Source organism: Dasypus novemcinctus, chromosome 10, assembly GCF_030445035.2.
Source record: "Dasypus novemcinctus isolate mDasNov1 chromosome 10, mDasNov1.1.hap2, whole genome shotgun sequence".
Taxonomy (NCBI): domain Eukaryota; kingdom Metazoa; phylum Chordata; class Mammalia; order Cingulata; family Dasypodidae; genus Dasypus; species Dasypus novemcinctus.
In genome coordinates this window covers 104,641,322-104,668,245 of record NC_080682.1, presented here as the reverse complement: position 1 = coordinate 104,668,245, position 26,924 = coordinate 104,641,322, and the positions used below count along the sequence as shown (strand labels likewise).

Genomic DNA, 26,924 nt, shown 5'->3' with positions numbered 1-26,924 from the left:
AATCAACAAACCAATAATCACGAAGGGGAGCAAAACTTGGCACAAGCAATGAAAGATCTCAGAACATTTATCACTGACAAATTTGATGCAGTAATGAAAGAGGTTAACAACATGAAGACATCACTTGGAGGGGAAATTGCAGACATACGCAAAAACATAACAGATATGATGGGAATGAACACTACAGTTCAAGAAATCAAAAATACACTTGCAGCAAATATCAGCAGACTAGAAGAGACAGAGCAGAGAATTAGTGATGTGGAAGACAGTACATCAGAAATCAAACAGATAGTAGAAGGGGTCAATAAGAAGATAGAAAAAATCCAATTAGGATTTAGGGACCTGAATGACAATGCAAAACGCTCAAACATACGTATTATAGGCATTCCAGAAGGTGAAGAGAAGGGAAAGGGGTCAGAAGGAGTGTTGCAGGAAATAATGGCTGAAAACTTCCCAAATCTACTGAAAGAGACAGATGTACATATCCAAGAAGCACAGCGCACTCCACAAGTCATAAACCCCAACAGGCCCACCCCAAGACATATACTTGTCAAATTATCCAATGCTCAAGACTAAGAGAAAATCCTAAAAGCAGCAAGAGAAAAGAAAACCATCACATACAAGGGAAGCTCCATAAGATTCAGTGCTGATTTCTCTTCTGAAACCATGGAGGCAAGAAGACAGTGGTATGATATAGTCAAGGTACTAAAGGGAAAAAATTTCCAACCAAGAATACTCTATCCAGCTAAACTAGCATTCAAACATGATGGAGAGTTCAAAATATTCGCAGACAAACAGAAACTGAAAGAGTATACCAACAAGAAACCTCCCCTTCAAGAAATTCTAAAGGGAGTTCTGCAGGAAGAAAGGAAAAAACAGGAAAGGCACAGTTGGAGGAGAGTATAAGACCAACAACAACAAAAAAAAAGACAAAAAAAAATATACAAACAAAATATGACAAACACAAATCCAATCAAAATATGGCTAACACAAATAATTCCTTGATAGTAATAACACTGAATGTCAACAGATTAAACTCACCTATCAAAAGATTCAGACTGGGACAATGGATAAGGAAATATGACCCATCCATATGCTGTCTACAAGAGACACATCTTAGACCCAGAGACGCATGGAGATTGAAAGTGAATGGCTGGAAAACAATCATACAAGCTAACAATAACCAAAAAAAGGCAGGAGTAGCTATATTAATATCAGACAAAATAGACTTTAAATGTGAAACAATTGTGAGAGACAAAGAAGGATACTACATTTTAGTGAAAGGGAAAATCTGTCAAGAAGATCGAACAATCATAAATATCTATGCCCCTAACAAGGGTGCCTCTAAATACGTCAGGCAAACGCTGGAAAAACTAAGTGAAAGAATAGATATATCTACAATTATAGTGGGGGATTTTAATACACCACTATCAACTCTGGACAGAACATCTCAAAAGAGAATCACCAAAGAAACAAAACATCTGAATAGTATATTAGAGGAGCTCGACCTAATAGACATATATAGATCGCTACACCCAAACACAGCAGGATATACATTTTTCTCAAGCGCACATGGATCATTCTCCAAGATAGATCATATGCTAGGCCACAAAGAAAGGCTGAACGAATTCAGAAAGATTGAAATCATACAAAACATTATCTCTGACCACAGTGGAGTCAAGCTGGAGATTTGCAAGGGACAGAAGCCCAGATTTCACACCACGATTTGGAAATTAAACAGCACACTCTTAGAAAAACAGTGGGTCAAAGAGGAAATCTCAAGAAATCAATGACTACCTTGAAACAAATGATAATGATAACACAACATACCAAAATTTATGGGATGCAGCAAAAGCAGTACTGAGAGGGAAGTTTATAGCCATAAATTCATATATCAAAAAAGAAGAAAGAGCAAAAATTGAAGAACTGCACATTTGAAGGAATTAGAAAAACAACAACAAAGTAACCCAACAGGAAGAAGAAGGAAGGAAATAACAAAGATAAGAGCAGAACTAAATGAAATAGAAAATAAGAAAGCACTTGAACAGATAAACAAGACCAAGAGCTGGTTTTTTGAGAAGATTAACAAAATTGACAAACCTTTAGCAACACTAACAAAGAAAAAAAGAGAGAAGATGCAAATACACAAAATAAGAAATGAGAAAGGCGATATCACCACTGACCCCACAGAAATAAAGACTATCATAAGAGGATATTTTGAAAAACTATATTCCAACAAAAATAACAATCTAGAGGAAATGGACAAATTCCTAGAAACACATAAGCAGCCCATATTGACAAAAGAAGAAATTGATGATCTTAACAAACCAATCACAAGCAGAGAGATAGAATCAGTTATTAAAAATCTCCCAACTAAGAAGAGCCCAGGGCCAGATGACTTCACAGGTGAATTCTACAAAACATTCCAGAAAGAACTGACACCAATCCTGCTGAAACTATTCCAAAACATCGAAACAGAAAGAACATTACCCAACTCCTTCTATGATGCCAACATTACCCTAGTACCAAAGCCAAACAAAGACATCACAAGAAAGGAAAATTACAGACCAATTTCTCTAATGAACCTAGACGCAAAAATACTTAACAAAATACTTGCTAATCGTATTCAACAACACATTAAACGTATTATACACCACGACCAAGTGGGATTCATCCCAGGTATGCAAGGATGGTTCAACATAAGAAAATCAATCAACGTAATACACCATATAAACAGATTGAAGGAAAAAAAATCACATGATTATATCTATTGATGCAGAAAAAGCATTTCACAAAATACAGCACCCTTTCTTGATAAAAACACTCCAAAAGATTGGAATACAAGGGAATTTTTTGAACATGATAAAGAGTATATATGAAAAACCTAAAGCCAATATTGTTTACAATGGACAAATCCTAGACTCCTTCCCTCTAAACTCAGGAACAAGACAAGGATGCCCACTGTCTCCGCTCCTATTTAACATTGTCTTAGAAGTACTTGCTCGAGCACTGAGGCAAGTACCAGAAATAAAAGGCATTCAAATTGGAAAGGAAGAAGTCAAAATTTCATTATTTGCAGATGACATGATCCTATACATAGAAAACCCTGAGAGATCTACAACGAAGATTCTAGAACTCATAAATGAGTTTAGTAAAGTCGCAGGTTATAAGATCAATGCGCAAAAATCAGTAGCATTTCTGTACACCAATAATGAGCAAGAACAGGAGGAAATCAAGAAACAAATACCATTCACAATAGTAAATAAAAAAATCAAATACTTAGGAATAAATTTAACTAAAGAGGTAAAGAACTTATACAACGAGAACTATACAAGATTGATCAAGGAAATCAAAGAAGACCTAAATAAATGGAAGACTATTCCTTGTTCATGGATAGGAAGACTGAACATTATTAAGATGTCTATCCTACCAAAACTGATCTACACATTCAATGCAATCCCAATAAAAATCAACGCAGCCTTCTTTAAGGAACTAGAAAAACTAACTATGAAATTTATTTGGAAAGGAAAGAGACCCCGAATAGCCAAAGACATACTGAAAAAGAAAAACGAAATTGGAGGAATCACACTACCTGACTTCAAAACATACTATAAAGCTACGGTGGTGAAAACAGCATGGTATTGGCATAAGGAGAGACACATAAACCAATGGAATCGAATTGAAAGCTCTGATATAGAACCTCACATATACAGCCACATAATATTCGATAAAGCCACCAAACCCTCTCAACTGGGAGAGAGTGGCCTATTCAACAAATGGTGCCTGGAGAACTGGGTAGCCATATGTAGAATAATGAAAGAGGATTACCATCTCACACCTTATACAAAGATCAACTCAAGATGGATCAAAGACCTAAATATAAGAGCCAAGACCATAAAAACCTTAGAAAGCAGTGTAGGGAAACATCTACAGGACCTTGTAATAGGAAATGGATTTATGAATATCTCACCAAAAGCACGAGCAGCAAAAGAACTAATAGATAAATGGGACTTCCTCAAAATTAAAGCCTTCTGCACCTCAAAGGAGTTTGTCAAGAAAGTAAAAAGGGAGCCCACACAGTGGGAGAAAATATTTGGCAATCATTTATCTGATAAGAAACTTATAACTTGCATATATAAAGAACTCCTATATCTTGAAAATAAAAAGATAAACAACCCATTTAAAAAATGGGAAAAAGACTTAAACAGACACTTCTCCGAAGAAGAAATACAAATGGCAAGAAAGCACATAAAAAAATGTTCCAAATCTCTAGCTATCAGGGAAATGCAAATCAAAACTACAATGAGATACCATCTTACACCCATAAGATTGGCAGCTATGAAAAAAACAGAAGAATACAAGTGCTGGAGAGGATGTGAAGGAAGGGGAACACTCATCCACTGCTGGTGGGAATGCAGAAGGATCCAACCATTCTGGAGGACAGTATGGCGGTTTCTCAAAAAACTAGCCATAGATTTGCCATATGACCCAGCAATACCACTGCTGGGTATATACCCAGCAGAACTGAAAACAAGGACACAAACCGATATATGTACACCAATGTTCATAGCAGCATTGTTCACTATTGCCAAAAGTTGGAATCAACCCAAATGCCCATCAACAGATGAGTGGATCAATAAAATGTGGTATATACACACAATGGAATACTACTCGGCTGTAAGAACAAACACACTACAAACACATGTGATAACATGGATGAATCTTGAGAACCTTATGTTGAGTGAAGCAACCCAGACATTGAAGGACAAATACTACATGACCTCAATGATATGAAATAAACAAGCTGCCCTAGATAGCAAGAGACTGAACGATAGGCTTACAGGAAATCGGAGGGTGGAGGAAGGATATGAGCCGATGTCTGCAGGGGTGGAATTTAAGACGAGATGGTGGTAAGTATGAACACAAAGAAGAGATAAAAGGGGGGCAAGGGGTTGCCTTTGGTTGGGGCTTTGCGGGTTTGAGGGTGGCTGGGGAGGGACGAATGGGTAACGTTGCCCAAAAGTGGGGGGAGGGAGGGATAGCATACGAACACAGGAGAGGGTCAGGTGTTGGTGGAGAGTAAAATGCCGAGAAAATCATATCAAAATATAATAAAGAGGGTTACCTGTTTAGAATGCTCGGAGGGGAGGGTCTGATGCAGGACGGGCTCCTGGGGAATGTCTAAATGCTCATTCTGCCAGAGTGGGTGACACCATGGGGTAGAAACCCAAGTAGTGAGAGTGGGGGTGGACCCACATCCTGGGGAGGACTAATGCCATCAAATAGAGGGAACTGTATCCCTCGAGAGAAAGGGTGGCTCCCAGGGCATTGGGGCAGCTGAGCAAGTTAGGCCCTGAACACTATTCCATCTATCTCTGGAAGTGGCTCCTCAGGAAACGGAGGTTGGCTGTCACTGTGGGCACCAAGGTGGAAGGGAAAATGGACGTTAAATGTGTGGAACCAAAGTAAATGGGGGGTAAGAGAGGAGTTTCTTGAGAGTACACAAGGATGGATATAAAACATGTAATATTACACCATAACATATAGGAGATGACAGACTGATAATGTAAACCATAATGTAAAACATAGGATAACTAAAAATGTAAAGAACTGTGTATCCTAAAGTATGCACCATAATGTAAGCACAGATGTCACCTTGTTAGAAAGCTAATGTCTCAGACTCTGTACATCACTTTAAGTAAATATGATATGAATAGGGTGTAAGAGTATCACTGTGGAAGGGAAAAGGTTTTCTGGTGGATGTGTGGGAGTGCTGTATATTATATATATACATTGCTGTGGTCTAGGACTCCTGTGAAGAAAAGCTGAATAATTAGGGGGGGGGGGGGAAAGAAAAAGATAGGATGTGGAATTTTTTCAAGTCAACATTCTTTATCTAAGTTCTTTATCTAACTTTATCCAAGTTCTTTATCTATCCTTTAAACCCATCGCTATATGCCATTCCCTAGTAAGGGACCATGACATTATATTGGGCTTCAAATTTCGGGGAGTTCTGGATCACAGAGTGTTTCAACAATGGCAATGGAGGGATACTGGTATGGGATACCAATGACAGGTGATATATGGCTGACAGGGAGCTGTACAGAACATATGTCCAGGGTGCATGGTAATGTTTGGATATACTCATAGTGGCAACAATTAAAAACCACAGCAGGGGGGGTACTGGGTTCCTGGCCAGTGGTGCTCTGTCATGGTCCCTAGGGGAACAGCGACAGTCTCCCAGGTACAGTGGCGGGAACCGGGAGGGAGTGAGGGTTCAACAGTGAGCCCCTGATGCTAATGACTATGCTTGTGAGCTGATAAACCTAAAATAAGAACAAGGCCTAGAGCAACATTGTGCCTGGGAATTTCCTCCTGTCAGCCTTCATGTTACTCAAATGTGGCCAGTCTCGAAGCCAAACTCAGCATGTAAATGCAATGCCTTCCCCCCAGCGTGGGACATGACACCCGGGGATGAGCCTCCCTGGCACCAAGGGACCACTATCAACTACCAACTGATGATGCAACTGGAAAATGACCTTATACGGAAGGTTCAATGCGGATCAGCAGAATATCCATGTCTACATAAAATACCATGACTTTACAATGCTGTTTGACCTAAAGTAAGGGGGAAATGGAAAGGAGAAATGAGTTTATATGGCTACGAGTTTCTAAAAAAGGGTCTGGAGGCTGGCAGAAGGATTGCCGTCATGCACAACTGAGCAGAGTCAGAGAGACAGATAAAGCAGATACAACCCCCAGATATTGGTTCCTTTGAGGGCTAAAGAGACCCATGGGAGTTATGGTCATGGCCGATGGGGTTAACTTCCAGGGCAGATGGCCCCTCTTTGGAAATGGTGTTTATGTGTGATGAATCTGGACTCAGATGGGATCTCCCTTCATAAGATTTTCATGCTAATGTGCTGGAGGTGCAGTTAATGTTGGGGTTTAAGATATATTTAGGGGATTTGAATCTCTGGACTGACAATGTGATAGCCAGGTCCTGAGCCTCAACACACTCCAGCACCTACAATCTGATCTATTGGACTTACCACACTCAACTAAGATGGAGTTGAAGAAGGACAACCACCACACCATGGAGCCTAGAGTGATTACAACTGAAAATGGGAGGATTGCATCCAGCATCCATGTGGAATCTGAGCCTCCTCTTGACATAGAGGTGCAATGGACACAACCAATCCAATGTCCACATAGAAGAGGTGGCATTGGATTGGGAAAAGTGGACATGGTGGACGATGGGTATGGGGAAAGGCAGGAAGAGATGAGAGGTGGAGGCGTCTTTGGGACATGGAGCTGCCCTGAATGGTGCTTCAGAGGTAATCACCGGACATTGTAAATCCTCACAGGGCCCACTGGATGGAATGGAGGAGAGTATGGGCCATGATGTGAACCATTGTCTATGAGGTGCAGAGGTGCCCAAAGATGTACTTACCAAATCCAATGGATGTGTCATGATGATGGGAACGAGTGTTGTTGGGGGGGGAAGGGGGGGGGTGGGGTTGAATGGGACCTCACATATATATTTTTAATGTAATATTATTACAAAGTCAATTAAAAAAAAAAAAAAAAGTAATGATGGGGAAGCGGATTTGGCCCAGTGGTTAGGGCATCCGTCTACCACGTGGGAGGTCTGCGGTTCAAACCCCGGGCCTCCTTGACCTGTGTGGAGCTGGCCCGTGTGCAGTGCTGATGCGCGCAAGGAGTGCCGTGCCATGCAGGGGTGTCCCCCACATAGGGGAGCCCCACGCGCAAGGAGTGCACCCCGTAAGGAGAGCTGCCCAGCGCGAAAGAAAGTGCGGCCTGCCCAGGAATGGCGCCGCCCACACTTCCCGTGCTGCTGAAGACAACAGAAGCGGACAAAGAAACAAGACCCAGCAAAACAGACACAGAGAACAGACAATGGGGGGGGGGGGATTAAATAAATAAATAAATCTTTAAAAAAAAAGTAATGATGAATCTATGGCTTTGGATGTATAATATAGAGAGATATAATTTGTAACAAGTACAAAAGAAGGTGGGAGTATGGAGGGGTATAGGAACCGTGCATGTGTTTGCTATTAAAGTCAAGTTGGTATCAAATCAAATATGACTGTTATAGATTTAGGATGTTAAATTTTAACCCTATGGTTACCACAAGGAACAAATATGAAAGCTATATCCAGACAGAAATGAGAAGGAACTCAAAACAGTACAATACAAAAAGAAAAAATCAAATCAATGACAGTAGGCATTAATAAAAGAAATGAAGGACAAAAAAGATTTAAGACTTACAAAGACTTAGCAAAATAACAGTACAAACTTCTGCATTATCAGTAGTGACCTTTAAATAAATGGATTAAACTCTCTGATCAAAGGCAGAGAATGGTGGAATGCATAAAAAAACATGACCCAACAATATGCAGTCTTCAAGAGACTCACCTTAAATTCAAGGATATAAAGAGGCTGAAAGTAAAAGGATGGTGTGACAGTTTGAGATTATTTTATGAATCCCAAAAACAGCAAGATTAAGTTTGTAAACTAATCTGTTCCTCTGGGTGGTGATACACTTTGATTACATTAAATTCAGCTGAGTTGTCTTTGATTAGATACCTATTAAGATTGAGTTAGGGGGAGGTGGATTTGGCTCAATGGATAGCGAGTCCACCTACCATATAGGAGGTCCAGCGTTCAAACCCAGGGCCTCCTTGACCCGTGTGGAGCTGGCCCACGCGCAGTGCTGATGCATGCAAGGAGTGCCGTGCCACATAGGGGTGTCCCCCATGTAGGGGAGCCCCACGCGCAAGAGTGTGCCCCGTAAGGAGAGCCGCCCAGTGTGAAAAAAGTGCAGCCTGCCCAGGAATGGCATCACACACGGAGAGCTGATGCAGTAAGATGACGCGACAAAAAGAGACAGAGATTTCTGGTGCTACAGACAAGAATATAAGTGGCCACAGAAGAACACAGAGCGAATGGACACAGAAAGCAGACAACTGGTGGGGGGGGGGAAGGGGAGAGAAAATAAAAATAAATAAATCTTAAAAAAAAAATAGAGTTAGGGCTTTCTAAAATTTAACTATGTCAGCAGGTGTGACTCAGGTTAGTCCCCACCCCCCTTGCTCGGTCTGATATAAATGGACACTCACTAAAAAAGACACGCAGGAATAGAGAGCTCTGTCATTTTTGTTCTGGCCATGTGACAGGAGGAAGAAGGGTCAAACAGCTAAAGCCATGGGGAGAGATTCTGCCTGACAGCTTATGGTTGATCTTGGGAAGAGAGCTGAGACTGACATAGGAAGCTCTGAGGGACAAGCCCTATGCCAGGAGAGAGAGGCTTCACAAAGCCTCAGGAAGCTGGGCCAAGAGAGCCTCAAGAGGAAAAGGAGGGGAGCGGACTTGGCCCAGTGGATAGGGCATCTGCCTACCACATGGGAGGTCTGCGGTTCAAACCCCGGGCCTCCTTGACCCATGTGGAGCTGGCCCATGAGCAGTGCTGATGCGCTCAAGGAGTACTGTGCCAAGCAGGGGTGTCCCCGCATAGGGGAGCCGCATGCGCAAGAGGTGCGCCCCATAAGGAGAGCCGTCCAGCGCGAAAGAAAGTTCAGCCTGCTCAAGAATGGCACCACACACATGGAGAGCTGACACAACAAGATGAAGCAACAAAAAGAAACACAGGTTCCTGTGCTGCTGACAACAACAGAAGTGGACAAAGGAGAACACGCAACAAATAGACACAAAGAACAGACAACTGGGGTGGGGGGGAGGGGGAGAATAAATAAGTCTTTAAATAAATAAATAAGTCTTTAAAAAAAAAAAAAAGAGGAAAAGGAAGCCCAGAGGTGAAGGCAGAGACCAGCCAGAGACGGAATACCATCTTGCTTCAACACATGGCAAATGACTTTGGTGAGAAGAGTAACCTTGAGTTGGACTTTTTACAGCCTTGTAACAGTAAGCTTTTACCCCAGATAAACACCCTTTATAAAAGTGAACAGATTTCTGGTACTTTACATCGGCCACCTTTTGGCAGACTAATACAGATGGAAAAAAATATACTATGCAGATAGTAACCAAAAAAGAGCTGGGGTAGCTATACTAATACCATATGAAATAGGCCTTAAGTCAAAAACTATCATGAGGGACAAAGACAGTCATTTTATACTGAAAAGGGGGTCACGTCAACAAAAAGACAAAGTAACTAAAAATACATAATTATTTATATTTGGAGCTGTGTCCTAATAGCAGAACTCCAAAATACATGAAGCAAATACTGACAGATTTGAAGAGAGAAATTGACAGTTCAACAAGAATAGTAGGATACTTTAATATACCATTTTCAATAATGGATAGAACATTTACACAGATGATCAATAAGGAAATACAAGACTTGAATGATACTCTAAACCAATTAGACCTAACAGACATATACAGAACACTTCACCCAACAACAGCATACACATTCTTCTTGAGTGTACACAGATCATTCTCCAGCATAGACCAAAATTTAGGTCACAAAACAATTCTCAATAAATTAAAAAATACTGAAACCAAACAATATATCTTCTCCAACCAAAAAGGAATGAAGCTAGAAATCATAAACAGAGGGAAAAATAGAAAATTCACAAGTATGTGGACATTCAGCAATGTATTCTTAAACATCAATGGGTTAAAGAGGAAAACACAAGGAAAATTAAGACATATCTTGAGGCAAATGGAAACAAAAATACAACATACCAAACATATAGGATGCAGCAAAAGCAATGCTGAGATAGAAATGTAAACATTTAAATGCTTACATTAAAAAAGATTTCAAATCAAGATCTTTCAAAATTGAAAGAACTAGAAAAAGAAGAGCAAATAAAATCTAAAGTGAACAAAAGAAAGGATATAGAAAAGATTAGAGGAGAGATAAATAAAATAGAGGGGATAAAAAATAGAGAACATCAATAAAATCAAAAGTTGGTTGTTTGAAAAGATCAATAAAATTGACAAAACTTTAGCTAGACTGATTTAGAAAAAAGAGAGAGGACACAAAAGTCTAAAATTAGAAACGAAAAGGAGGACATTACTACTGATCCCACTGAAATAAAAAAGGATTATAAGAGAATACAATGAACAACTATATGCCAACAAATTAGATAACCTAGATGGAATAGACAAATTTCTAGAAACACACAAACTACTAACTGAATCAAGAAGAAATAGGAGGGAAGTAGCTGTGGCTCAAGCAATTGGGCTCCTGTCTACCATATAGGAGGTGCAGGGTTCAATACCCAGGGCCTCCTGGTGAAGGCAAGCTTGCCTGTGTGGTGAGCTGGCCCACATGGAGTTCTGCCCCACACAGGAGTGCTGCTGAGTGCAGGAGTGCTGGGCCATGCAGAGAGCTGGTGCAGCAAGATGATGCAACAAAAAGAGACACAGAAGAGAGACAATAAGAGACACAGCCGACCAGGAAGCTGAGGAGGTGCAAGAGAATGATCATCTCTCTCTCACTCTGGAAGGTCCCAGGATTGGTCCCCAGAAACACCTAATGAGAATAAAAGCAGACAGAGAAGAACATGCAGTGAATGGACATAGAGAGCAGACAATGGAGGGAGGGCAGAGAAATAAATCTTAAAAAAAAAAGAAAAAGAAAAAGAAGAAATAGGAGATCTCAACAGATCATTAACTAGTAAAGAGATTGAATCAGTAATCAATAACCTCCCAGCAAAGAAAATCCCAGGACCAGACGGTTTAACATGGGAATTCTATGAAACCGTCCAAGAATTAACACCAATCCTGCTCAAATGCTTCCAAAAATTAGAGGGAACACACCCTAACTCATTCTCTGAGGCCAAATCACCCTTACACCAAAGCCAGATAAAGATACAAGAAAGGAAACTTACAGACTAATACCTCTTATGAATATGGATGAAAAATTCTCAACAAAATGCTAGCAAACCAAATCCAACAGCACATTAACAGAATTATACACCATCATCAAGTGGGCTTTATCCCAGGTTTGCAAGGTTAGTTCAACATAATTAAATCAATTAAAGCAATACACATTAACAGAATGAACAGAAAAAAACACATGATCATCTCAATCAAAACAGAAAAGGCATTTGACAAATTCTGCATCCCTTCTTGATAAAACACTTAGAAAACTATAAATAGAAGGAATCTTCCTCAACATGGTAAAGGGTATATATGAAAAGACCACAGCTAACTTCATACTTAACGGTGAAAGACTGAAGCTTTCCTTTTAAGATAAGGATCAATACAAGAATGCCCACTTCACCACTGTTATTCAACATTGATTTAGAATTTCTAGCCAGAACAATTAAGCAAGAAAAAGAAATAAAAGGCACCCAAACTGGAAATGAAGGAGTAAAACTTTTCCTATTTGCAGATGGTTAAGATGCTATATACAGAAAATCCTGAAATATCCACCACAAAATTCCTAGAGCTAATAAATGAATTCAGCAAAGTTGCGGGGTACAAGATCAATACCCAAATCAGTAATGTTTCTATATATAAGCAATGAACAACCAGAAGGAAAAAAAAAGGGAAAAATTCCATTCACTATAGTAACTAAAAGAATCAAATATATAGGAATAAATTTTCTCAAAGATAGGTGGCAGAACTGGCCCAGTGATTAGGGTGTCCGTCTACCACATGCAAGGTCTGCAGTTCAAACCCCAGGCCTCCTTGACCCGTGTAGAGCTGGCCCATGCGCAGTGCTGATGTGCGCAAGGAGTGCCATGCCACGCAGGGGTGTCCCCCGTGTAGGGGAGCCCCATGCGCAAGGAGTTCGCCCCATAAGGAGAGCCGCCCAGTGCGAAAGCAAGTGCAGCCTGCCTAAGAATGGCGCCACACAAACGGAGAGCTGACACAACAAGATGATGCAACAAAAAGAAACAAAGATTCCCATGCCGCTGACAACAACAGAAGCGGACAAAGAAGATGACACAGCAAATAGACACAGAGAACAGACAACTGGGGCGGGGGGTGGGGGGGAAGAGAAATAAATAAATAAATCTTTAAAAAATTTTTTTTCCTCAAAGATATAAAGGACTTATACACAGAAAACTACAAAACAATGTTAAAAGGAATTAAAGAATACTTAAATAAATGGAAGGACATTCTGAGTTCAAGGATTAGCAGACTAAATATTAAGATGTCAATTCTACTCAGTGATTTATAGATTTAAATGCAATTCCAGCCAAAACTCCAAAAACCTTCTTTGCAGAAATGGAAAAGCCAATCGTTAAATTTATAGAGAAGAGTAAGGGGCCCCAAATAGCCAAAGCTGTTTTGAAAGAGAAGAATAAAGTTGGAAGGGAAGCAGATGTGGCTCAAGTGACTGAGTTCCTGCCTACCACATGGGAGGTCCCTGGTTCAGTTCCCAATGCCTCCTAAAGAAGACAGTGCACTGGCCTGATGGGCAGGCATGGCATGCTGACAAAAGATGACGCAACAAGAGACACAAGAAGAAAAACATAATGAGAGACCCAACGAAGCAGGGAGTGGAGGTTCCCGGTGCCTCCTAAAGAAGACAAGGAAGACAGCGAGCTGGCACAACGGGCAGGTGCAGTAAGCTGATGCAACAAGATGACACAACAAGGGGACCTGAATCTCTGGACTGACCATGTGATAGCCAGGCCCTGAGCCTCAAAAGACTTGCAACTCCTACACTCTGGTTTATTGGACTTACCCCACTCATCTAACATGGAGGTGAAGAAGGTCAACCACCACACCAGGGAGCCAAGAGTGCCTACAACTGAAACCAGAATTGCATCCAGCATCCATGTGGAATCTAAGCCCCCTCTTGATATAGATGTGGAGTGGACACAACCATTCTAAGGTCCACAGGATGGAGGAATAGAGTATGCATTAGAGTGGACTTGCTGATATTCTATTCATGAACTATTGTGATTAGTAATCAAAGAAAATGTGGCATTGGTGTGGAGAAAGTGGCCATGGTGGCTGCTGGGGGTAGGGAGTGGGAGGAAGAGATGAGATGTGGGGGCATTTTCGGGAGTTGGAGTTGTCCTGGGTGGTGCTGCGGGGACAGTTACCGCACATTGTATGTCCTCCCGTGGCCCACTGGGTGGACTGTGGGAGAGTGTGGGCTATGGTATGGATCACTGACTATGAGATGCAGCGGTGCTCAGAGATGTATTCACCAAGTGCAATGAATGTCTCATGATGTTGGAGGAGGTTGTTGTTATGGGGGGAGGAGTGGGGTGAGGGGAGTGGGGGTATGTGGGGACCTCATATTTTTTGAACATAACATTAAAAATATAAAGACAAAAAAAAAAAAAGATGACACAACAAGAGATACAAGAAGAAAAACACAAAGAGGGACACAACAAAAGCAGGGAACAGAGGTGGCTCAAGCAATTAGGTACCTCCCTCCTACATCAGAGGTCCCAGGTTCGGTTCCTGGTGCCTCCTAAAGAAACAAGGAAGATGAACAACCATAGAAAGTGCAAACAACAAGGTGGTGGGGAGAAATAAATAAATAAAATAAATCTTAAAAACAGAAAAAAAGAATGAAGTTGCAAGATTCACACTTCCTGATTTAAAATCTATTACAAAGTCACAGTAATTAAAACAGTATGGTACTAGCACAAGGACAGACATATAAACCAATGGAATTGAATTGAGAGCTCAGAAATCAACCCTCACGTTTATGGCCAACTGATTTTTTACAAGGTGGCAAAGATCATTCAAATGGGAAAGAATAGCCTCTTCATCAAATGGTGCTGAGAGAACTGGACATTCATTGCAAAAGAATGATGATGGATTCTTACCCATACCATATACAAAAATTAATTCAAAATGGTTCAAAGAACTAAAAATAAGAGCCAGAACTATCAAACTCCTAGAGAAAACATAGGCAGTATCGTGTGTTAGGCAATGGTTTCTTAGACTTTACATCCAAAGCACGAACACAATAGAAAAAAAGAAAAATGGAACTTCATCAAAATTAAAAAGTTCATGCATCAAAAGACTTTATCCTGAAAGTAAATTACAACTTGCACAATGGGAGAAAATATTCGGAAACTATATATACAATAGGGGTTTAATATATAGAATATATAAAGAAATCCTTCAAATCAACAACAAAAGGACAAACAACCCAATTAAAAAATGGACAAAAGATGTGAATAAACATTTCTCTAAAGAAGATATATGAATGGCCAAAAAAATACATGAAAAGATGCTCAACATCATTAGCCATTGGGGAAATGTGAAATAAAACTACACTGATACCATTTCATGATTACTAGAATAGTTACTATTTTAAAAAAAAAAATCAGAATATTACAATTTTGGAAAGGACTTGGAGAAATAAGAATATTCATTCATTGCTAGTGGGAATGTAAAATGGTACAGCTGCTATGGAAGATAGTTTGGCAGTTCCTCAAAAATACAGAATTATCATATGACCTGGCAATTCCACTTCTAGGTATATACCCAAAAAAATGGAAAGCAGGGACTAAAGGACTAAAACAGATATTTCCAAACCAATGTTCACAGAGGCAATAGTCACAATTACCAAAAGATGGAAGCAACCCAAGTTGTCTATCAACCAATGAATGGACAACAAAATGTGGTATAAACAATGGACTATTGTTTAGCTGCAAAAAGAAATGAAGTTCGATACATGCAACAACATGGATGAACCTTGAAGACATTATGTTGAGTGAAAAAAGCCAAGCCAGGCACAAAAAGACCAGCATTTTATGACCTCACTGATATGAAATAATTAGAATATGCAAATTCATACTCAGAAACTAGAATATAGGTTACCAGGGGAAAAGGTGGGGGTGGACAATAGGGTATTAAGGCTCAAAATGTACAGTTTCTATTTGGATGGATGTAAAAATTTCAGTAATGGATGGTGGTGATGGTAGCACAACGTTGCAAATATAATTAACATGACTCAATTATATATTTGAAAGTGGTTAAAAGAGGAAATTTTAGATTGTGTATGGTATGAGAATAAAAATTTAAAACAAAAAAAATCCAGGGAACTGCACAACAGTGAACCCTAAGTTAAACCATGGAGTATAGTTAATAACAAAATTATGAAATTTTTACAAATTTAGGATGTTAAGTTTAAGCCCCAAGGTAACTATGAAAAATATATTGGAGGACTTGCCCACTCACAGGGTCAGAAATTAGAGGGGCAGGGGGAATGGGGGGACTTAATGGAAAGTGGGTCTAGGGTTTCTGTTTGAGGAGATGGGAAGGTTTAAATTTTTTTTTTTTTTTTTTTTTTAAAGATTTATTTATTTATTTAATTTCCCCCCCTCCCCTGGTTGTCTGTTCTTGGTGTCTGTTTGCTGCGTCTTGTTTCTTTGTCCGCTTCTGTTGTCGTCAGCGGCATGGGAAGTGTGGGTGGCGCCATTTCTGGGCAGGCTGCTCTTTCTTTTTCACGCTGGGCGGCTCTCCTCACAGGCGCACTCCTTGCGCGTGGGGGCCACGCGGGGGACACCCTTGCGTGGCACAGCACTCCTTGCGCGCATCAGCACTGCGCATGGCCAGCTCCACACGGGTCAAGGAGGCCCGGGGTTTGAACCGCGGACCTCCCATATGGTAGACAGACGCCCTAACCACTGGGCCAAAGTCCGTTTCCCGGGAATGTTTTAGTAATGGAAGGTGGTGAGTGTCCTGCAACGAAGTGAATGTGATTAATCCCAATGAATGGTATGCTTGGGAGAGGGATGAGAAAGTGTATGTTCTGTATATGTTCCAACAATAAAATTTTAAATAAAAGAGCAACTAAAGAGACAATGACAATTAAAGGCAATACATGAATTAGGATGGGATTTATCAAGGGGGAGAAAAGGCTCAGGAGGACATTATTGGGAAATACTAAGAAATTGGAATATAGACTGTAAACTCTGTATCAATATTAAATTTCTTGAATTTAACAAATGTGCTTAAGGTGGGTACATAAGTGAATATTCTTGTTCTTAGGAAATGTACATGGCAGTATTAAGTGTTCAAGGAGTGCGATATATACAACCTTCATTCAAGTGTTCAGAAAATGGATTGATTGATAGATGCAGAGACTGATAGACGGATAGATAAGACAGATGGAATGATAGACTGACAGAGAGAATGATAAGGAAAATGTGGCAAAATGTTAAAATTGGGGGTGTTCTGGGTACCTGGAGGGATAGGGAATGTTGGAGTTCTCTGTTTAGGGTATGTATATTTTTGTATCTGTCCTGAAAGTTTGAAAGTATATTCAAAAAAAGTTTAAAAATTAGACACACACACCATACAACACTCTTTTAACTAATGGTTCATGGTAATTCACTCATAACCATCTTGGATTTTGGATTTTTCTAATGGGAAACGAAGAGTGGACCTCGAGACTAGGAAGCATATGAGTAGATGAGATGATGTGCTGATGAGAAAATAAAAAGAAAAACGATGGTAAGTAGCAGAGGAGAAGTGACAGTGACAACTTTACAATGGAGTCTCAGAGAGTAGAGTCAAAACCCACCCAGTTCTTGGGGTTAAATCCCCATCAATTAATTAGAAGGGTGAGATGATGATGATAGTAAAAATATTAATAGCTACCACATTTGAGGCTATTTTAAGCATTTTATAGGCCTCATCTCATTATTCAATAGTATATTACCAAAAACTAAGTATCATAAATCCAGTGTCAGATGAGGAAACTATGACTAAGAGAGCTCAGGTAACTTGCCAATAACTGTTAATGCTGGGATTCAAAACCTAGGCACAAAGTACACTTAATCACGATGATACCAGGGTCTGAGTCAGGGTTGGTAAGTTGACTCAGGAGGTCATTATGTTCTGCTCCACTCTGGCACAGAATTATCATGGTAAAACAAAATCCTGGAGTACTGGGAAAGAAGAGTTAGAGAAATATACCTCACCGTGGATGGAGATTTGCCTTTCAGTAACACCATTTATGTTAATAAAAATTTGCAAGTGATATATCAAAAATAAATCCCATTCTTTCCACTATTATTCTAAATCCCTTTCAGATTTTCTCTATGACAATGTTTATTCTTGTGGTCCCAAGTGATCCCAAGAAGACCAATGGATAAAGAGGCAAAGATTAAGAGAGAGAACTAACTATGCAACAACGGAATGGGGCTACCTTGCAAGGTAGGCAATTCCTGGTCCAGAAACTGGATGCTAAACCATTGGAAGATATCAATTAGGGTGAAGACTATCCTTCCTTGTTCTGAGATGCTGTTGTAATAAGACTACTTGAAAGAGATAAAAATAAACTAGATAACACAATTTGTTTTTTAAATCATCTCATTGGTCCAGAAAAGCTACCCATTATTTTAATAGATTTACAAGGCCTCTACTATCTTTACTTGTTTACTATTCACAATGACCTTGTAAGTGTGGCATTATTTCACTTTTACAGATGAAGAAATAAACATAGAAGAGACCCAAGTAAGTGGCAGAGCCAGGGTTCAATTTCATGCCTCTGCATTCTGAATCTCTAGCTTTGTGATTTAACTTTTTTTTTAAAGATCTACCACCTCTACTTTTTTTTTTTTTTTAAGACTTTCTCAGTTTTTAAAATGTGTTTAAATTTGGATACAAGTAACCTTCACTTCCATCAGTCAACACTATTGAGTCCATTCAGCAGAGCCCAGATAAGGCAAGCCTGGGCTCTTTGGAATCAGTCTATCAGGTTATTAGCCTTATCTGTGAAAACTATGTTCTCATGGGAGTAGGAAGATTAGCAACAAGAATCTAAAGCATTGCACTTGGATTTGGCTCTTGATCCTAAGACTTATCACAACACATTGTAATTACTGGTTTACTAGTGTGCATCTGCCTCTAGACTGTGAGTACCTTCAGGCCATTTTTATATTCTCCATCCTAGCATAGTACAATGCCTGTTGATTAAATGAAGGAAGACATCAATGTAGCCAGTTTGAAAATTAGCTTATGAGGAATAAATCCATTCCTTGATAATGCCAGCTAAATGAGGAATTACTCCACAATCATATGAATGCCAATAATGTGGTGGGGGGAATATAAGAAAATTTACTTGTTATATAAACTTGGACAAATAGTCTCTTTGTGCCTCAGTTTCTTCTTTCTTCATCTGCATGTGAATGGAAATGATAATACTTGCCCTGACTACCCCACAGGGCCGCTGTGAGAATTAAACAAGATACGAAGGTAAAAATGTCATTGAAGAAATGTTTTTATAAGATGGCCTTGCTCCTAGATCAATGTGACTCAAAGTGTGATCTGCAGACTCGTGCCAGTCCTCGAGCTGCTTTGACCCCAGTCTCTGACAAGAAAAAGAACTTGTGCCAGAATGAAAGTAAAGTAAATCAATATGTACAATGTTTAGTTCAGTTGACTTTTTTTTTTTTCTTTGATAGAAAAACTCTCTCAATGAAGAAAGCAATGTGTCCTTTTACATTCTGGCACCAGGTTCTTTCTCATTGTGGACAGATAAACATTTTGAGGGCCAGCATCTCAGTAGGACCAGTGTATATATGATGCCTACAGATAACAAGGGGAGGCACCAGAGCCCTTATTTACCTTGACCTGGCTCTTTGTCACTGTAAAGCCCAAGAATAATCTTTATTCAAATGAGTTACTGTGGCTGTCCAATCAAATACGATTCCTAAGATTTAATTAAAGACGAGGGAGGAAAGCGGACTTAGCCCAGTGGATAGGGCATCCGTCTACCACATGGGAGGTCCAAGGTTCAAACCCCAGGCCTCCTTGACCCATGTGGAGCTGGCCCGTGCACAGTGCTGATGCGTGCAAGGAGTGCCCTGCCACACAGGGGTGTCCCCGCATAGGGGAGCCCCACGCGCAAGGAGTGCACCCCATAAGGAGAGCTGCCCAGCGCGAAAGAAAGTGCAGCCTGCCCAGAAATGGCGCTGCACACATGGAGAGCTGACACAAGATAATTTCAACAAAAAGAAACAGATTCCCGTGCCGCTGACAACAACAGAAGCGGACAAAAAAGAACACGCAGCAAATAGACAGAGAACAGACAACTGGGGTGGGGGGAATAAAATAAATAAATAAATCTTTAAATAAATAAATAAATAAAGAGGAGGGAGCAGTAGCTCTACCCAGTGTAAGCAGAGCTCCTCAGTACTAAGGTACCTACAGCCTGAGTGAACTGATCTGGAAATCACAGCTCATCTCAGACAAACACTCAAATCAGAAAAGCCCAAGTCTCTTTCCTTTGCATCCCTTTATTTTCCTTTTCTCTTCCTCCATACCTTTCTCTTCCTTCTTTTGTCTTCCTTCCTCCAGTTCCCTTCCTTCTTTTGTCTCATTCTCATCCTCTGCTTTTTCTTAACAGGACTGAAGTGAATTATGTTTGCACTACAGGCATAGCTAGGAGATATCACGGGTTCAGTTCCAGACCATCACCATAAAACAGATTTTGCAATAAAGCAAGTCACACAAGTTTTTGGTTTCCCAGTGCATATGAAAGTTATATTTATACTATACTATAGTCTATTAAATGTGCAATAGCATTATGCCTATGAAAACAATGCACAGACCTTAACTAAAATGTGATACAGAGACACAAAGTGAGCACACGCTGTTGAGAAAAATGGCACTCATAGACTCGCTCAACACAGGGTTGCTAAAAACCTTCAATTTGTAAAAAATTCAATATCTGTGAAGTGTGATAAAGCAGAGCACAGTAAAACAAGGTATACCTGTATTATAATTACTGAAAAAGTTATGCTCTCTTTAAATTTTACATAGAAAATAGCTTATATTTCACTAATAAAAAATGTTATATTTTAACTTGTACATGACTCTGAGTTTATTTTCATAGAGTTATTTTTCTCCCCATAGTCAGTGGCCATAAGTTAAAAAAAGATTTCCCTTCTCTAACTGGAAGCCTCCTTTCCAGTCAATCTTGGGGATCATTTTGTTGGTGCTGACAAAGATCTATATATGGATGATTTGTGACATCTGAGGAATGAATCTAAACATGTCATTGAACAGAATGAACTAAACCACCACACAAAAACTCCAGTTTTTAGGAGAGGCCTGACAAGAGTAGAAGATGACAAAATGTTAACCTTTTTATTTAAAGACAGAATTAAGACCAGTTGGGAAATATTAAAGTTGTCAGAAATCTGTAAAATGAAAGAGAAAGGTGAATGAGAATCAATTATAATATCAGATTCTCTATCTCCATGGAGACAAAAATGACAAAATTAATTATGGAAGAAATCATGTAGGCCAGTCACCCTCTGAGTGGAATTTCTTCACTGCTCTTGGAATAAAGTCTAAACCCATTTGGATGGTCTGTAGGGCCTTACTAAGCAAGTTCCTGTTTTCCTGTCCAGCATCACTTCTCTCCACTACCCCATGGGCACATTATATACCTGTCATCTGAAACTCCTCCTCCTCAGAGATCCCTCAAGGTGCCATGCTTTCACATACCTTCATGCTTCTATATGTTCTTCTACCCAGGGAGATCCTTCCCTTCTTTACTTGGTAATTTCCTACTTGACAAGATCCAGTTAAGAGCCCATTTCCTTGCTGAAGCTGTCTCACCCCCTTCCCTCTCTCTTTCTCAGACTCCTGTCAGACCACTGATCACACAGCATCACAATAGTCTTTCACGTGTCTGTCTTTACCATTCAACTCCAAGTGTCTCAAAAGCAGAGTCTGTATCTTTTATTTTTGTTTCTCAGTGCCCTGCACAAAACCTCATGCTCACAAAAGCTATTCAATAAATATTAGTTGAACAAGGGAAGGAAACAAAGGAAGGAGGGAGAGACTCACAGAGATTGTTAAATCCTGGTACAGAGAGGTTGTGTGACTCCTCTCTCTGGCTATCTTTAAAACCAGGATAAGACCTGTCTTGGAAAGGTTATGATCAAAGCTAAATTAAGAAACAATTAGGGGAAGCAGATGTGGCTCAAGAAGGTGGGCTCCCGCAGTTGGGCTCTTGCCTACTGCCTGGGAGGTCCTGGGTTTGGTTTCTAGGTGCCTCCTAAAGAAGACAAGCAAGACAGCGAGCTGATGAGACAGGCTGACATTGCAAGCTGATGCAACAAGACGATGCAGTGAGATGATGCAACTAAGAGACACAGCAAGGAAACACAATGACAGACACAACAAAGGGAGCGGAGGAGGCTCAAGAGATTAAGCATCTCCCTCCCACATGGCCTGGGGTTCAGTTCCCAGTGCCTCCTAAAAAGAAGACAAGCAGACCACAAGTGCAAATAGCAGGGCGCAGGGTGCAGGTGAGAAATAAATAAAATTAAAATTAATAAATCTTTCAAAAAAAGGAAGAAATAATTAGACTTATTCAACTAAAAATGATCAGTCAATCTCAGGCCAGCCCAGTCTAATTCTATGGAGAAAATTGCTGAGCTCCTTTAAGTTCAAATGTTTTAATAATGTTATTTCATTATTTAAGTGTAATTTCCAAAACAATCATTACAGTAGGACAATCATGATAATATGAAATCAAAATTACATTTTAATATGATTCTATGAATAATAATATCAGACAATTCATTCCAGAAAGCCTTTATAAAGGGAAAAATATACCCTTGATTCATAAGTTACTTGTATACTAAGCTAAATCAGTGCTAAAGCCAATAAAAAATTCCACTCTGTAGAAGACCTGCATGATGCAAAAGAATGGTGACTCACCTTGGACTTCTCACATCCAACTTATAAATGTTTCCATCCTGTGTCCCAGCCAATAGTGAGAAGCCAGAGAGAAAAGTACAGCAATTGAAGGCATCTGAGCCTATAAAGTGGAACACCTGGGAACAAATATGAGACCAAAAAAAACTGTTTAAAGATTAATTTGTTTCCAAGAATAAACAAATGCCAAGAAAAGGAAAATTTTACTATTTTTAGAGATATTTTCTTTCTCTGCCCTTTAAGCACACTCAGGCAGTAAACTAAATAGTCACCAACTAAGGAAGAAGCATTCTCAGAATTTCAGGAACCTGGGGTTGGCCAAGGAATTGAACAGTTACAGAATACCATATACAGATGTACTAATTTTCAAACTATCACCCCTGAACTCCACTGACAGTTAAGATTCCCACCACCAAAACCCCTCATTTCCCTATTTTCATTACAACTCCTGCTTAACTCTGACTTGAGAAACACTTGCAAATTACTTGAGTTTCATTTCATATCACTTCAGGAAATATTTTGAAGGAAGTTACTTTGTAGGAAAAGAAAATTAAATAAAGTAGCAATTTAAAGCATTAAAATTTCCTTCTTATGTAATGAAAACAAAAATTAGATTTTCATTCATTGTTAGGACAAACTGATCTTTTCTCTCTCAAATGTTCTAAAAAGAAAACAAAATCCCTGATTTCCCATTGGAAGTAAAAGCCAGTGTAGAAATTAAGAGTGCAATGGCAATTTTACCTAAGAGTGATGCTCCTGAAACAAACTTTGAAAATGGAAATGAAAGCAGCACAATGGAGAAATGACATGAAACGAAAATACAAAGCCTGCGGCCAAGTCAAATCATTAAAGTTGTTTGGATGATGGTGACAAGAGCTAGAAGGAAATTTAATAAATCTAATCTCCGGGAACTAGGTTTAATTAAGAGCAGTCTCTGGGTGGACTAGGGGAGAGTATAAACTATAATGTGGACCATTGACCATGTAGTGCAGCAGTGCTCAGAGATGTATTCACCAAGTGCAATGAATGTCCCATGATGTTGGAGGAGGTTGTTGTTATGGGAGGAGTGGGGTGAGGGGGGTGGGGGGATATATAGGGACCTCATTTTTTTTAATGTAACATTAAAATAAATAAATAAAGACAAATTAAAAAATAAAAGGAAAGCTTTAAAAAAAAACAGCATAGTCTGCCTGGGAAAACCTCAGAGGACAAAGGAGAAAATGTCAATTAATTCTTCTATAAAAGGCATTCTGGTCATTAATTGCTTGAGAGCCCTGAATGCATGAGTCCTTTACTTAGAATTTCTTTTACATTACCTTAGAAGTAGAAGGATCCATAAAGGGCATCTATACACCCTCATCAATTTCCATATAGTACACTAAGCCCAGAGGAGGAAAGTGACTTAACAAAGGTCACAGAGCAGTAGACCTTTACTTAGAATTTCTTTTACATTACCTTAGAAGTAGAAGGATCCATAAAGGGCATCTATACACCCTCATCAATTTCCATATAGTACACTAAGCCCAGAGGAGGAAAGTGACTTAACAAAGGTCACAGAGCAGTAGAGCATTTAATTTTCATTATATAACCCTATGAGGTAAGTCCTATAACTTATGTCCAGATTAGTGATGAGGAAACAGAGTGTCAGAGAGGTTAAGTAATTTACCTGATGTCATCAGTCATGAAATGGAAGAGCTGGGTGGGATTTAAATGCAGTCCTTATTCCAAATCCCATACTCTTAATCACTACACTGTACTGCATCTCACTGCCTTCTCAAAAGGTGAAAACAGGAGGCAAGAAGAAATGTTTCTAAAACAGCTTTCCAAGAATCAAAATGACCCAGGCTGTTCAGAGTTCAAAGGTCTTATAGGAACCACTTGCCGGCTGTCTGCTCTGTAGTCCCAAGCACTGAAGCTTCTTATCTTCCTGGGCCAAAAGCAGCATTTTCGCCTCTGTTCCAACTTCCCGTTCACCTGCATAACAGATGAGCTATATCAGTAATGGATTAGGCTGATCAGCTGGCAGTACCTACAAAGTACAAATACAATGGCTGTTTATTGACCATGCTCTAAGTTAGTGATTCACTTACTAACTAAAAAACATTTATTATTTCTCCATCTTGACTGTGGTAGTATTCATATAACTTTATACATGTCAAAATTCATCAAACTTGTTGCTCAGTGGTTGAGCGCCAGCTTCCTACATACAAGGTACCGGGTTCAGTCCCCAGCCCTAGTAGCGAAAAAAAAAAAAAAAAAATCATCAAACTGTATACTTAAAAAGGCTGAATTTTACTGTAAAAAGAACAGTCTGGTGGAAATGAAATTTGTTAATTCACTCAACACATATTTATTGAGGGTCTACTATGTATCAGATGCTAATCTAGGAACTGCCAAAATAGTGATGAGCAAACAAACAATGCCCTTACTCTCAAGGATTCCAATAGAAAGAGACCATACAAACAAGGAACACACTTTCAGGCAGTGATGAATTCTACAAAGGAAATAAAACAAGAAATTATGATTAAAGATAACTAAGTAATCTTCTTGAAGAAAGCACCAGGGAAGTGGATATGGCTCAAGAGACTAGACTCCCGTCTACCATATGGGAGGCCCCGAGTTTGATTTCCAGGGCCTCCTGGTGAAAGCAAGCTGGCCTGAGCTGCGGAGAGCTGAGCTGGTGCAACAAGATGATACAACAAAGGGAGATGTAGAGGAGAGACAGTGAGAGATGCAGCAAACCTGGGAAATGAGGTGGCTCAAGCAATTGGTGCCTCTCTCCCACACCAGAGGTCCTGGGATCAGTTCCTGGTGCCTCCTAAAGAGAAAAGACGAGAAGAAAAGACAAGCAGACACAGAAGGACACACAGTGAATGGACACAGAGAATAGACAGTGAGAGCAAACAACGAGGGGGGTGGAATAAATAAATAAAAATATTTTTTAAAAGTACCAAATAGTGGATGCCAGCAGTGCTGCAAGCAGCCCTGGAGGCCCCAGGGGCCCTGGAATGGGAAGACACAGCAGCTTCCACAAAGGCTTTGGCAGTAGGGCCCAGGGTCAAGATTGCGGCCTTGGTAAGAGCTGGGGCTGAAGACCAAGTCCCTGAAGAAGATCTATCTCTTCTCTCTGCCCATCAGGATGTCTGAGATCATTGATTCTGTATTCAAGGAGGAGGTTTTTAAAATTATGCCTACTGGAGAAAATATTTGGAAACTACATATCCAATAAAGGTTTGATTTCCGTTCTATATAAAGAGATCCTACAAATCAACAATAAAAGAGCAAGCAATTAAAAATGGGCAAAAGACTTACACAGACATTTCTCCAAAGAGGAAATATAAATGGCAAAAAAGCACATGGAAAAAAATGTTCAATATCACCAGCTATTAGGGAAATGCAAATCAAAACTACAATGACATCTCACACCTTATACAAAGATCAACTCAAGATGGATCAAAGACCTAAATATAAGAGCCAAGACCATAAAAACCTTGGAAAGCAGTGTAGGGAAACATCTACAGGACCTTGTAATAGGAAATGGATTCATGAATATCACACCAAAAGCACGAGCAGCAAAAGAACTAATAGATAAATGGGACTTCCTCAAAATTAAATCCTTCTGCACCTCAAAGGAGTTTGTCAAGAAAGTAAAAAGGGAGCCCACAGAGTGGGAGAAAATATTTGGCAACCATATATCTGATAAGAAACTTATAACTTGCATATATAAAGAACTCCTATATCTTGAAAATAAAAAGATAAACAACCCATTTAAAAAATGGGAAAAAGATTTAAATAAGACACTTCTCCAAAGAAGAAATACAAATGGCTAAAAAGCACATGAAAAAATGCTCCAAATCTCTAGCTATCAGGGAAATGCAAATCAAAACTACAATGAGATACCATCTTACTCCAATAAGACTGGCAGCTGTGAAAAAAACAGAAGAATACAAATGCTGGAGAGGATGTGAAGAAAAGGGAACACTCATCCACTGCTGGTGGGAATGCAGAAGGATCCAACCATTCTGGAGGACAGTTTGGCGGTTTCTGAAAAAACTAACCATAGATTTGCCATATGACCCAGCAATACCACTGCTGGGTATATACCCAGTAGAACTGAAAACAAGGACACAAACCAATATATGTACACCAATGTTCATAGCAGCATTGTTCACTATCGCCAAAAGTTGGAATCAACCCAAATGCCCATCAACAGATGAGTGGATCAATAAAATGTGGTATATACACACAATGGAATACTACTCGGC

At 39.7% G+C, this 26,924-nt stretch overlaps 1 protein-coding gene across 1 annotated transcript in view; it reads right to left on the bottom strand.

Annotated features, from left to right (window-relative positions):
• The window catches only part of PAAF1 (proteasomal ATPase associated factor 1), a 103,792-nt gene that overhangs the window by 21,388 nt on the left and 55,480 nt on the right, over window positions 1-26,924 (bottom strand). Inside the window, exons 8-9 of the mRNA XM_004467346.5 lie at window positions 24,542-24,633; window positions 22,663-22,778 (exon numbers count right to left, since the gene is read on the bottom strand). Coding sequence (XP_004467403.2) covers window positions 22,663-22,778; window positions 24,542-24,633 — 208 coding nt within the window. The remainder of the gene's footprint in view (window positions 1-22,662; window positions 22,779-24,541; window positions 24,634-26,924) is intronic.